The sequence below is a fragment of the Mangifera indica genome, chromosome 16, assembly GCF_011075055.1.
Source record: "Mangifera indica cultivar Alphonso chromosome 16, CATAS_Mindica_2.1, whole genome shotgun sequence".
NCBI classification, from domain to species: Eukaryota; Viridiplantae; Streptophyta; class Magnoliopsida; order Sapindales; family Anacardiaceae; genus Mangifera; species Mangifera indica.
In genome coordinates, this window is record NC_058152.1 from 1,410,486 (window position 1) to 1,422,452 (window position 11,967).

General features: G+C 34.2%; 2 protein-coding genes across 2 annotated transcripts; both read right to left on the reverse strand.

Annotated features, from left to right (window-relative positions):
- Nucleotides 1–2,172: 2,172 nt before the first annotated feature.
- LOC123199487 lies at nt 2,173–2,908 on the reverse strand. Its single transcript, XM_044614514.1, has one exon. The coding sequence runs from the start codon at nt 2,779–2,781 to the stop codon at nt 2,413–2,415; it is 369 nt and encodes a 122-aa protein (XP_044470449.1). The 5' UTR covers nt 2,782–2,908; the 3' UTR covers nt 2,173–2,412.
- A 2,243-nt stretch (nt 2,909–5,151) lies between these two features.
- Nucleotides 5,152–11,507, reverse strand: LOC123199149 (auxilin-like protein 1). Its single transcript, XM_044614022.1, has 8 exons — nt 10,965–11,507; nt 6,614–10,103; nt 6,465–6,540; nt 6,242–6,339; nt 6,093–6,158; nt 5,915–6,004; nt 5,539–5,715; nt 5,152–5,412 (listed from the first exon to the last, which is right to left on the reverse strand). The coding sequence occupies exons 1-8, from the start codon at nt 11,357–11,359 to the stop codon at nt 5,377–5,379; spliced, it is 4,428 nt and encodes a 1,475-aa protein (XP_044469957.1). The 5' UTR covers nt 11,360–11,507; the 3' UTR covers nt 5,152–5,376.
- Nucleotides 11,508–11,967: the final 460 nt, after the last annotated feature.

Genomic DNA, 11,967 nt, shown 5'->3' on the forward strand with positions numbered 1-11,967 from the left:
TGAGTTTGAGTTAATTGATTTTGAATGCAAAATCATGACATGTTCTTTTATATATAGAATTAATTAAATTAAATTAAATAATTATTAAATTAAAAAATTTATTTTGATATATCATTAAAAAATATTTGAATTTATATTTTTATTATTATAAAATATTTATTTTTATCGTTTAAACTATTATTTGAGAATATGTTACTTGATTATAAGCGAAACCAACTCTACTCTTACCATAAATGTTGAGGTGTTTTTTTTTTTTATAAATAAATATAATATATTTTACTAATTAAAAAAATTGGGTGATATTGTGTATATTTTATTATAAAAAATTAATTTATGAAAATTAAAAAATATATATTAATGATAGAAATGGTAGAGATTTGTTTACAGCATTGATCTTCTAGAATAGATCTAGTTTCCCTTGGAGGGCTCACCACAGGTGTCGCAGTCAGTTGTGAACTCTGTCATGACGGCTCGTGAAAAAGGCGGCTGCTTTCTTGTGAAACAAGTTCGTGTTTCATTATTAAACGTCAAAATACGAAGCTTCCACTCGTAATCAGATTTGTCCGGAGTCTGGAATCACAGGTTCCATGGAACTTCCACGTGTTTCTTTTTCAATTTCGTGACATTTTTCATTTCAGTGATGGTTGCTTGCTTCGCACGTGACTGTGAACTACCACATCTCTATTTAAATGGGCCGAAAATAGAGCCCAAGCTTAAAATATTTCCAACCTAGCCACACTGACACTAGGGAGCAAAAATAAAAAATAAAAAAATATACTAAGATAATATAACAAATAATAAAAAATATATTTATAAAAAAGTATTACTAAAATTTATATAAAAAATAAAAAATATATATATACAGATTTAATAAGGTAAATTATCAATAATATATTTCTAAAATTATGGTAATATCACAATAATTTTAATACTTTTTACAAATTTTTTATTAAAAATCAATATAACAATTCAAATATAAAGTATTTAATTAATTATTAAATCTAATATAATATAATAAATAATCAAAAAAATTTGTATAATAAGTAATATATTAATCAGTTGAAAAAAATAAATAAATTAATTAACTTGAATTTTAGATTTTATATCAAAATAAATCTTTGTATAGGCCATCAGAGAGAGCAAAATTACAGTTGAGAATTAAGAAAGAAATGTTATTAATTTTTTTTTTAAATAACAGTGGTATTTTCTTAAATAATTAAAAATATAAGATATAATTTTGTACTTTAAATTTAGCCAAAAATTCAAAAATATTTCAAACGTAAAATTTACGTTTAATATAGAAAGGGTATAAAATACATATTTAATATGTTTTGGGTTTAAAAATTCTTTTAAACATATTTAATATACAAATAATATAGAAACATGAATAATACGTTATAACTAAGCTTTGAATACTATACGTTATAACTCCCAAATCCATACAACCTCGTATTTAAGCTAAAAACCTACTCTATAGATTTGATTGATTTTGATTTAGATCAACTTAGTATATTATAATTGGAATTAGTAGGTTAATTATAAGAATAATTAAGATTTGAACAAATGTTGACAAAGTATTGTAAAACCAAGATATACGACCAAATGCACTAAAGCAAAATAGGGCTACTTTCGGCTCAACTCGTGTCAAGCCTAGTTCATCCCGATTACTATTAAATTAAGTTTGTTGTCGGTTAAATTAGTAAACTTGTATGGTAACAATTTAGTTTAAATAAAATATCAATAAATTTTTAAAAGTTTAAAATTTTGAATCTAAGTTCCCAAAATTTTAGTCCCTAACTATAAATATATAAATAATTGATAAATATATAAATTACGAGATTTAAATATAATTTTTTGAGTCAAATTTAAGTCAGTTATATTTATCTAAAACTTGAGCCAAAACCATTTAACCTTGACAAGCCCAAGTTTTACCTAAGTTTCGACTACATTTAAGTTGAGTAAAGTATAAACATAAGTTGGTTCAGATTCGACTCAAATTCTAACTGACCAGTTCGAGTTGTTTAGACAAGTCAAAGATGTTATCAGAGTTTTTTTATTGAATAAATAATATCGTTGAAGAAATATATAGTGTTAAATATCGATAAAATGAACAGTATTATTGAAGAAGAATTCAACCCAAACTACTAAATTCAAACTTTAACTTAAATTCAATTTGAATCAAACCGAGCACTGATTATAATTAAACTACCTCAATTCAAATTGAATCTTTAACTTTGAGCCAAGCAACCGAGCAATACTTTGCATTTACCCTGATTGAGTAGCTTATAACGAAGCCACATGCAAGATTGAAAACATAAAATCAAGACACAGATGATGGCCATTTTTGGCTCGGATTCTTAAACTGCAATCTCCCAGAGAAACAAAGAATCCGAAAAGCAAGCAAATATTTCTCTATTTATAATGAATGACTGGCAAATTGGAATTAACATCCCATATCCCTCCCTCCTTTACATACTCCAAGTACCTGGCGAATTCTGGTTTAGCAGTGGTCTTCTTCTTCCGTCGGCGGTCAAAAAGACTGAAGAGAGGATGAGCCTTGACGACCTCCATGGCGGGCTTCACCTTGTTAGCCTTAGGAATGTCTGCAACTGCGAACTCAGCCTCTGCTTTTGGATTTGTTGAAGAGCCAAATACAGAAAGTCGAGAAGCTGGAACAGTTGAAGCCCTCTTCAATCTTCCTTCCGTAAGGCCGATTGCAGGATCGTCGCCTACCTGTTCATACTTGCGGTAGCTTCTTCCTGTACTCAAAGCTCTGAGCATGGCTTGATGTTGATAAGAAAAATAAACTAGGGCTGCAGGATTAACGGCGGATAATAAGAAATTTACATACGAAGAATGAAGTGCCTGGAATTTAAACGACTAAGTCTAAGCATAATTTGAAGGCCAAAGAACTATTTCCCACCCAAGGTTTGTTGAAATGACCAAATTTCCACTTTAAGTTAAAAAGAAAACCAAATTTGAAATTCCCATCCACTATCGACTTTTATTGATGAATTTTGTTCAATTATTTTGGAAGTGATTGTTTTGATCTTGTACTATAATTATAAAACTATCATTAATATTTAATATAAATATCAAATTATCAATATATTCTTATTAATTTAAAATTTTATCAGTTAAACTTTAAAAAAAAATCAAAATCTTAACTAATATTAATATGTTGCTTTTTGCTTAGTTTTTTTTAGGTATTTCTATTAGTTTTAAAACTATCGAGAGACACTAAATTTTAAAAGATTTTTAAAACGCTTTAAGCTTTTTTCAAAATTCCCAAACCCCCTAAAGATTTTTATTAACACTGATTATATATTTAAACATTACAATTCATCCCCAAACTTATGAAATGAGAAAATAAAGAAAAAAAGAAATGATAAAAATTAAAAAAATAAGAAAAAAGAGAAAAGAGAAAATTAAAAAAATAAAAATAAAAAAATCTATCTAAAATGACCGTTTTACCTTTTTATTTAAGAAAATTTACTAAATTGAGACATAGTGACTGAAGTAATAATTATTGCACTAGATAAATTAGGGTTTTACAAGTATAACAAAGACTTAAAATCAAATTTTCTCTTTAAAAATTTTAATATTTTATCAATTTTGTTAATTTTTAAGATCAAAAATTTGGTTTTTGAAACTTAAAGGATGCCAATTTTATTTCAGCTATCCTTGGGCTGAAAATAGTGTTTTGGCCATGGTTTGAATAATAAGTCATATTTGGTATGCCAGTTTGGCCTGCAAATTAAGAAAATTGGGGGACTCTTTTTTTGACTTTGGTGCAATGCAAGCAATCTCAACAACTACAAGAAAAAACGTTTGTTGAACCTTCAAATCACCTTATAAAACACACCCCTGACATGTCTCGGCTTCTAATAACCTCTTTTATCCGCCGGCCGGCCATCAGAGCAAGCAAACCTACTCATTTTGACTCACCTACCCGCTGTAACTTAAAAAGTTTTGTTTGTGATCATGTGAATAGGTTCAGGATAATTCTTTAAATAAATCTTATATTGATAAAATATAAAAGAGATATGTATATTTTACATATTTCGAGATAATAAAAGACCGCTAATTAAATAGTTTGTTAGTTTATAAACTATCAAAAACACGTTTTAAGTTCTAAAATTAATAATATTTTGATAGAAAATTGGGTTTTGCATTAATGTTCTTCGACTTTTTGTATGCAAAAGTTGGTGGTGAATAGAACATGTTAACAGTAAAGAAACTGGCTGAAATTTTACATAAACATGAATCTTGAAATTAAAGAGAAAAGTACCTGGATGGATGGCAATGTCCTCTTCGTTTCAATGTCCAAATTAGCGGTTGCTTGCTTGCTTCCTATATTTTTCTATTATCTTATTGATTTGAGGATGGTGACACATCCTAGGCCTACATTGAAGTATACGTTCTCTTGTAGTATACAGTTAAGAAACAAATACAAATGATGAGGTCAAGGTCAAGCCCCGATTGATCCAAGAAATGGAGAATCAGCTAAACTGAACAGCCTTCATGCCTTTTGTCATTGAATGAAAAATTCTAACAGTAAACATGATTACAGGAGAAAGATTGTGCATATTTCCTCTGTATCTACCTATTTTTTTCAATAAAACATTTGACAAGTAATGCAGGTGAAAGGCTTCATCATTCATCATTAATTTTACAGCATTATAGCAGCTCATGTTATCCACCATTGATGACAATTGACAGTTAACCTTAAATTAGCAGGCTTTCATAATACTAACCCATAAGGGCTATAATCATCCTGCCCCCTCTAAACCATGAAAAATATTAACCTCATCATACTCAAAACACATCTTGCTTATACTTTAACAAAAAGACAAAAGCTCGTTACTTAATTCTAAAGCAATGCCAGCACTCCAGCATTAGTATGACTAAGATTTGATAACAAGACTGTCTTTTGCAAACTGTATCCATTAGTTGATTTAATTCTGCTAAAAGAATAGACAAAGTTTCTAACTTCCACCTTTCACTTTTCTCTTTAGCTAAATGAGACTGATTCAGCAAGAGGGTATCTGACCTTTACCATTAAACCACAATTTCTACCACCAAGATTCAAATATCCACTGCCTGCTTTTTCAGTAAATCACAATTGCTATCTACTCAATTAATGGTAGATTTGCAGAATAAATAAAGAGCTTCATATATTTAAACGAATATACCCATTTTCTTTTAACAAATGTTTGTTTCATACCTATTTCTTTAAGCTAAGCTTAGCCTAGATTTGCGAACTACATAGATGACTTGAATTATCAAATAGACATGATTGATATGTTACTTACAAGCGGTATAAATTTACAGGATGAGTGCAATTATGCATTCAGCATACACACTAAGTTTGACCTACCGCTCTTCTGAGTTGAATTTGTTCCAAGCTTCCTGAAAATTAACAATTGAAGGGACAATTAGATACTGATAGATCATAAAAGCAACAGTCAATCAGGGCAAAACTGCACAACAGTAATCTATCAGAATTTAAGGGTCCTAAGGATGCTAATAACATACCTTGAGAAGATCAAAAACCTTCTCGCAAATGTACTTCTGATGGATACTTGCACCTCTTTGTTGTAATTTGTCGGGATGAACACAAAGAGTGGCTTTCCTGTAAGCTTTCTTTACAGCAGCAGAAGTTATGACTTCAGTCAACGGAATTGGATGCCAACCACTATCAGGCCCAAGGATCTGCCAATGAATAAAACTTGGTTAATTTAAATGCTAGCACAGATTTATTTTTAACAAAACGTTAGATAGAAAAAGGTCCTGTAATTTACACATTCATTTATTTCACAAAATACTAAGATTAAAGATTGTGTTGGGATTTTTTTTCTTCCAACAATTATTATAGTGGTCCTAAAGAAAACCAGGATTGAATAAAACATACATATTGCAATGTTGAAAGCAAAGCCCGTAGGTTGCCTTCCTTTCCGCTTGACCACCTCTTGACATCAGCATCCAGTGTTTCTGCTAGTCTCTGCAAACAGATATAAATCGAAGATAATAAGCAAAATGGCACTAGTTCGGCATCTGAGAAATTTATTTAAGTGGAGTGAAGGTTTTACATTTCTTTCAGCTTGCTCTCTTTGAGCAAGAAGATCACGCATATTCTTTTCTGCAAGAGCTTTTGCCTACAAAAATACCAGAAGCAAGAAGTTATTTAATTAAAAATGAAGGCGGCATTCACAGATTTTGATAAAATTACAGGTCATACCGCCCGTTCAGCTGTACGACGATGCCTTTCTAGTCTGGCTTTACACCTCTGAGCTGATTCACCTTCAATCTCTTCGGATCTCTCAGTATTATATGAAGCTTCAAGTAGAAAAGATAAATGGTTAAAAGCAACAAGTAGAAGATCATTAGAATTTGAATACATTCATTCACTTAGATATCCCATCTACAAGAAACCAAAACCTGGTACTTCAAAGACAACATACCAACATGAGCCGAGGAATATGGATATCTTGAACCACTAAAGGAGCCAGCACTCTGATATTTCTGATCCTGTAGATCCTGCCATTTTCCATAAATTAAAACACTGCCATGACTATGCATGCTAGAAAACATCAATTAAGCATATACTCACATTGGATGAACTTGGTCTCATTGTACCGTTTCTGGAAGTAGATAACTTATCTGAAAAAGTCCCACGTTCTCTCGCCTCAAAAGCAGCCCTGTCTGCCATTGCTTTCTCCACAGCACGCTCTCGAGCCTCAGCAGTTGCTCTCTCTACAGCTGCACGCTCTGCCCTCAGTCTGGCCTCCATAGATGCCTTATCAGCTAATGATTTCTCCTTAGCCTCTGCACAAGCCTTCTCCAATCTTTCCCGGGCCTCTGCCAAAGCTCTTTGTCGAGCTTCAGCAGTTGCTCTCTCCACAGCAGATTTTTCTGCCCTCCCACGAGCTTCAAGTGTTGAGATATCGACAGCCATCCTATCTTTCTCTCTTTCCCTCTCTCTCTCCCTCTCTTCTTCTATCCTCCTTAGACGTTCCTTTTCCAGTTCTCTCTCCCTTTTCATCTTTTCAACTTCTTTCTCTTCCAAAATAAGAGTCTCCTGGAAATTCTTATCTTTTCTTTCAGCACTGTTGATTGTGTTCACCCATTGAGCTGTTTTCTGGATGTTTCCTTTCCCTTCCAACACCGATGGCTGATCAGCATCCAGTTTCCTTCCATTTTGAACAGATTCCTTCACTGGTTGATTTGGCATGAATTTGTCCTTATTTTCCTTCTGATTCAAGCCAACTTCGGCCTGCTTGACATTATTTTCTCTCTCCTTCCGTTCATCAGCAAATTTCCTCCCTTCTTTTTTAGTATCAGAGTCTACCTGGAAGACAATATTAGTTTTCTCTGTTCCGATACCACCTTCAGATTCTCCTTTTTTCACATTCTGTTCTACAATATCTTCTTTCTTAATTCCGCACTCTTCATGTTCTAAGTTGCCTTGGGCTGTACCAGATAATTCAAAAGTTCTGTTTTTCAGTACATTCATGGTTTCAACTCCTTCCAGTTTCGTTTCATGATCTCTACTTTCAGACAGAATCTTAACATTTTCTCCATGCACAAAGGCTCTTTGAGTGACTTGTTCTATCTGACTGTTCTCCTCACATAGGCCAGTTGGTTGAGTTGCTGGAATGTTCTCATCGTTATTCAGCATACATGCCTTGCCTGACACACCAAGAACTTCTCCCTCCATGTACAAATGAGGCTCTTCAGCCATTTTCAGCTTCTTACCATTTTCATGCAATTGGATTTGCTCATGTGATTCGCTTAATCCTTTCAGGTCTGCGGTGTCACCAGCAATTTCAGGCTTCTTTTCCTTCTCCTCAACTTCATGAGCCTCTTTAAGTCTCTTCTCAGTTTCTTCACTTTCAGAAGCCTCTCTCTGTTTTCTTTCATTTTCTTCTTTCTCAAGAGGTGCTTCATGTCTCTTCTCATTTTTTCCTATTTCAGGAGCTTGTGTTTGCTTCTTGTCATTCTCTTCATGTTCACAAGCCTCTTTTAGCCTCCTTGTTTTCTGCTCTTGTTCAAAAACTTGCCTTTGTTTCTCATTCTCCTCTTCAAGTCTCTTCTCATTCTCTATCTGCTCAAGAGCTTCTCTCGCTCTCTTCTCAGCTTGTTTCTCATTCTCCTCTTTACGTCTCTTCTCATTCTCTATCTGCTCAAGAGCCTCCCTCGCTCTCTTCTCAGCATCTTCTCTTTTGTGAGCTTCCTTCCATTTCTTGTCATTCTCTTCCTGCTCAGCAACCTTCTTCAATCTCTTATCATTTTCTTCCTGCTCAGCAACCTTTTTTAATCTCTTCACTTTTTCTTCCTGCTCAGCAACCTTCCCTAATCTCCAATCTAGTTCTTCCTGCTCAGCAACCTTCTCCAATCTCCGATCTTTTACTTTCTGCTCAGCATCCTTTCTGAATCTCTTATCTTTTTCTTTCTGCTCAACAACCTTCTTTCTCTCATCTTTTTCTTCCTGCTCTACAGCCTTCTTCAGCCTATTCTCATACTCTACTTGTTCAACATCCTGTTTATACTTGTTCTTATTTTCTACCAGCTCAAACGACTCCCTTTGTCTTTTTTCGTCGTCTACTTGTTCACAAAAGACCTTGAAGCTTGTTTCTTTTTCCACACTTCTCCTGGTCTCTTTCAGCGGTTGCTCAAACACTTGATGCTTAATACCTTTATGACCTTCAGATGTATTTCCCTTTATCTGATGCTTGGCCACATTAACATTCTTTTCTGATTCATCAGATCCACTTGGTTTCTTCTCAATATCCACAAGATCTCGAACCACTCCAAATTTCCTCTCATTCTCTCCCTGCTGACAAACTTCTTGAGCCACTTTTAGCTTCTTATCATGCCCTTTATGCTTGCGAGCTGCTTTAGAGTCTGATCTCTCATTTCTTTCCTGATGTTCACAGGCTTCTTTGGCAACCTTTAGCTTCTTCTCATTTTCCCCTGATTTGGGATCTTCACTATTTGCCTTTTTTATCTTCGGCCTGTGCTCATGAACTTGTGCATTTGGCACCAAAATTTCTTTACTCTTTGCCTGCTCGAAAGTGGATCTATCTGTTTTCACTAATTCAAAAAATTGTGTTTCTTCTTTCCACTCACTAGCTCCATCAATTCTATCAGGTCGTCCATGCTTATCCAGCAAAGCTTTATCAATCTTGAAAAACTTTTCTCCTTCTACTAAATCTGCAACTGCCTTTGTTGTCTTGGTACCTTTTTGCTTCATAACAATGTCATGCCTTTCAAAAGTGACACACAAATCCTCATCTTTTAGACAACTGGAACCATCCACATTTGCAAACGACTTTCCCTCCATCTCCTTCTTCTCATTCTTGCGGCGTTGAACACCCTCCTTCTTCCTCTCTAACAGTTCTTTCGCAGTCTTCAGTCTTGCTCCAGCTTTCTCCATTACTTCTTTCATAGCAGCAGCAGAAGCTGCAGCAGATGAACTTGCATCTACCTCCACATCAAAGAAAGGAGGAGAAGTATCACCTGCAGTCCCTTGAGAAGTAGTTTTACAGTTTTTAACCTCGCTACTGGAATCTCCCTTTTTCACATCAAATAGAGGTGCTGGCCGGCGGGGAGGGGGCACTTCTAAAGGTTGAGTTCTAAGGCTTATTTCAGAAACAGTTACAAATGTTTCGTTAGGGAGAGAGTTGTTTCTGCCATACCCTTTTTGTGATTTAAGGCCATTTTCAAATGTCTGTTCACCAGCACTACGACTAAAGGGTTGTGACATGGTTTTTCTGAGATTTTTATCTTTTATCATTCCCCCACTAAAATCCATGTGAAAATTGTTTTCATCAGTCACCTGCAAGGGTGGATTTTCATATACATTCTCCAAGGAGGTGGTTTTATCAACCAGAAAAGTAAATCCTGGAACCGCTTGTAGCTGAGTCACATGTGTAATCCCATTTGACATGTCTTCATCACTTCCTTGACTAGCTTTATGATAGGATATGTTGAACTCCATGGTGTCATCAATTGACTCGTAAGAATCTCCATTTGACATGCTATGATTCTTTCCAGAATGATCAGATTCTTCTGACAAAGATTCAGATTCCAGCGGGGTCCTATAATTACAAAAATAAAGACATAATACCATTGTAACTTCATGGCATTCACAACAACATGATAGGTTTCTTCCATGCTTACTACTTACAAGCACAGTATCCATACAATGGAGACAAACAAACACTAAGACAAACAAGTACGAAGTCTGAAGATCAAAACATTTGCAACAACAGCATAAAGAAGACATGAAATTATTTGAATAACAAACATTATGGAGAACAAAAGGTTATCGTCAAACACATTATCGCTTAATGTTCAGCATATACCCACTACTTTTATTATGGAGCATGGGTGAAGAAACTACTGCAGCATCTAAAAGACTAACAGCAATTCCTAATATAATTTATATTCAATGGCAGAAATTTGCCAAAATGGACCAAAGTTTCTCCCAGAACAATAAACCATACACATCATCAAAGGGCAAATCACATTTTCCCAGCAGCTAAGCTAAGAAAATAAGTTACTCAAACCCATATAAAAAACAAAAACAAACTGCTCTCAGGCAATCTTTCTCTCCTAGAGAACCCCATAGCCAACCTGCCTCAACAAAATCACTCCCTCATCCTGGCTAACAAAGTAAAAACTTTACTCAACATTAAGAAGTTAATTTATGCTTAAATCCACAAACAGTTGCACACATATTTAGCTTGAAAATGCTCAAAGCATAAGCACTATTCTTCAAGTTCAGACATTTAGCAGAGATAGAAATAAAATATTAACCCCCAAAAACAGAAACCATTAACAGATATTCTTTATTTCACCAAAAATAAACCAAATAGGAATAATAAGGAAAAGCGAAGAACTTTATTCTTCTTAACTTCTCCAAAAAAACAAAAAAAAAAGGGAATTGAAACACTTACCAAGCTTCTTCAGAGGAGTCAACATCACCAGTGACGACGTCTTTTCGTTCCATTATCAATTCCTCAAAGGAAACAGCAGAATCAAGATCACCATAACCCCCAAAAACTTCATCATAGTCAAAGCCAGAGCTCCGAACATCAAAGAAGACATCTTCCTCCTCGAGTAATGGAAGATCGAGCACGGGTATGGAGGCGGCGCGTGAGGTTTGAAAGCCACCGAAAATTTCGCTGTAATCCTCGACTCGTGGAGCGAGAGTCGGAGCAGAGAACTTCGGAGGACCTCCGAAGACGTCATCATAAGTAGTTCTAGAGGGTAGGTTGGTGGCATTGCATGATTTTTTGGAGTGAGAAGCAGAGGACTTGCTTGGTTGCCGAGAATGTGAGAGATTTTCCATGAAAAGGAGAGTTTCTAGGGTTTGTTTGGGTTATTGTTTTTGCTTTTTGAGTTCAGTTTATGTTAACCTCTCTCTCTCTCTCTCTGTCTCTCTCCTGTCTGCAGAGTCTCTGCAGAAACAGGAGCAGGACGACGGAAAAGCGAACACAAAAAAAAAAAAAGAAAATGAAAATGAAAACAAAACAGACAATCGAAATTACCAAACAGGACTTGAATTATTGTAGTAGAAAAAGAAAAGATTTGGGCCCGCTGAAAATATGAAATTCTAAAACATCGAATTTTAATATTTATTAATAATATCTGAATTTTCATTTATTTTCCCTCATAAAATAAATAAATAAATAAATATTATTATAATAAAAATTAAAATTTATTAGGAATGACAGGTGGACACTAACACGCGGGAAGGAGTGCCGTTTAGCGATGAGAGTTAAACAAGGACAATACTCTCAAAAGATGAGGGAGGCCCCCTCCACTTTTGTAATTTCCATTTTAAGGGAATAATTAAATCAAATCAAATTAAATTGAATAATATTTAACTTAAATTTGGGTGAATAAAATTAAGATAAAGTTTGAACTCTAGTTTTTTAAACTAGAAAGTTTCTTGAT

Excerpts from the sequence above, each read along its gene's own strand:
- LOC123199487 (XM_044614514.1), bottom strand. The coding sequence starts at position 2,781 with ATGCTCAGAGCTTTGAGTACAGGAAGAAGCTACCGCAAGTATGAACAG.
- LOC123199149 (XM_044614022.1), bottom strand. The coding sequence starts at position 11,359 with ATGGAAAATCTCTCACATTCTCGGCAACCAAGCAAGTCCTCTGCTTCT. Across the intron at positions 6,159-6,241 it reads GTCGTACAGCTGAACGGGCG|GCAAAAGCTCTTGCAGAAAA; the intron begins GTATGACCTGTA and ends GTATTTTTGTAG. Across the intron at positions 5,413-5,538 it reads AGGTTTTTGATCTTCTCAAG|GAAGCTTGGAACAAATTCAA; the intron begins GTATGTTATTAG and ends GTTAATTTTCAG.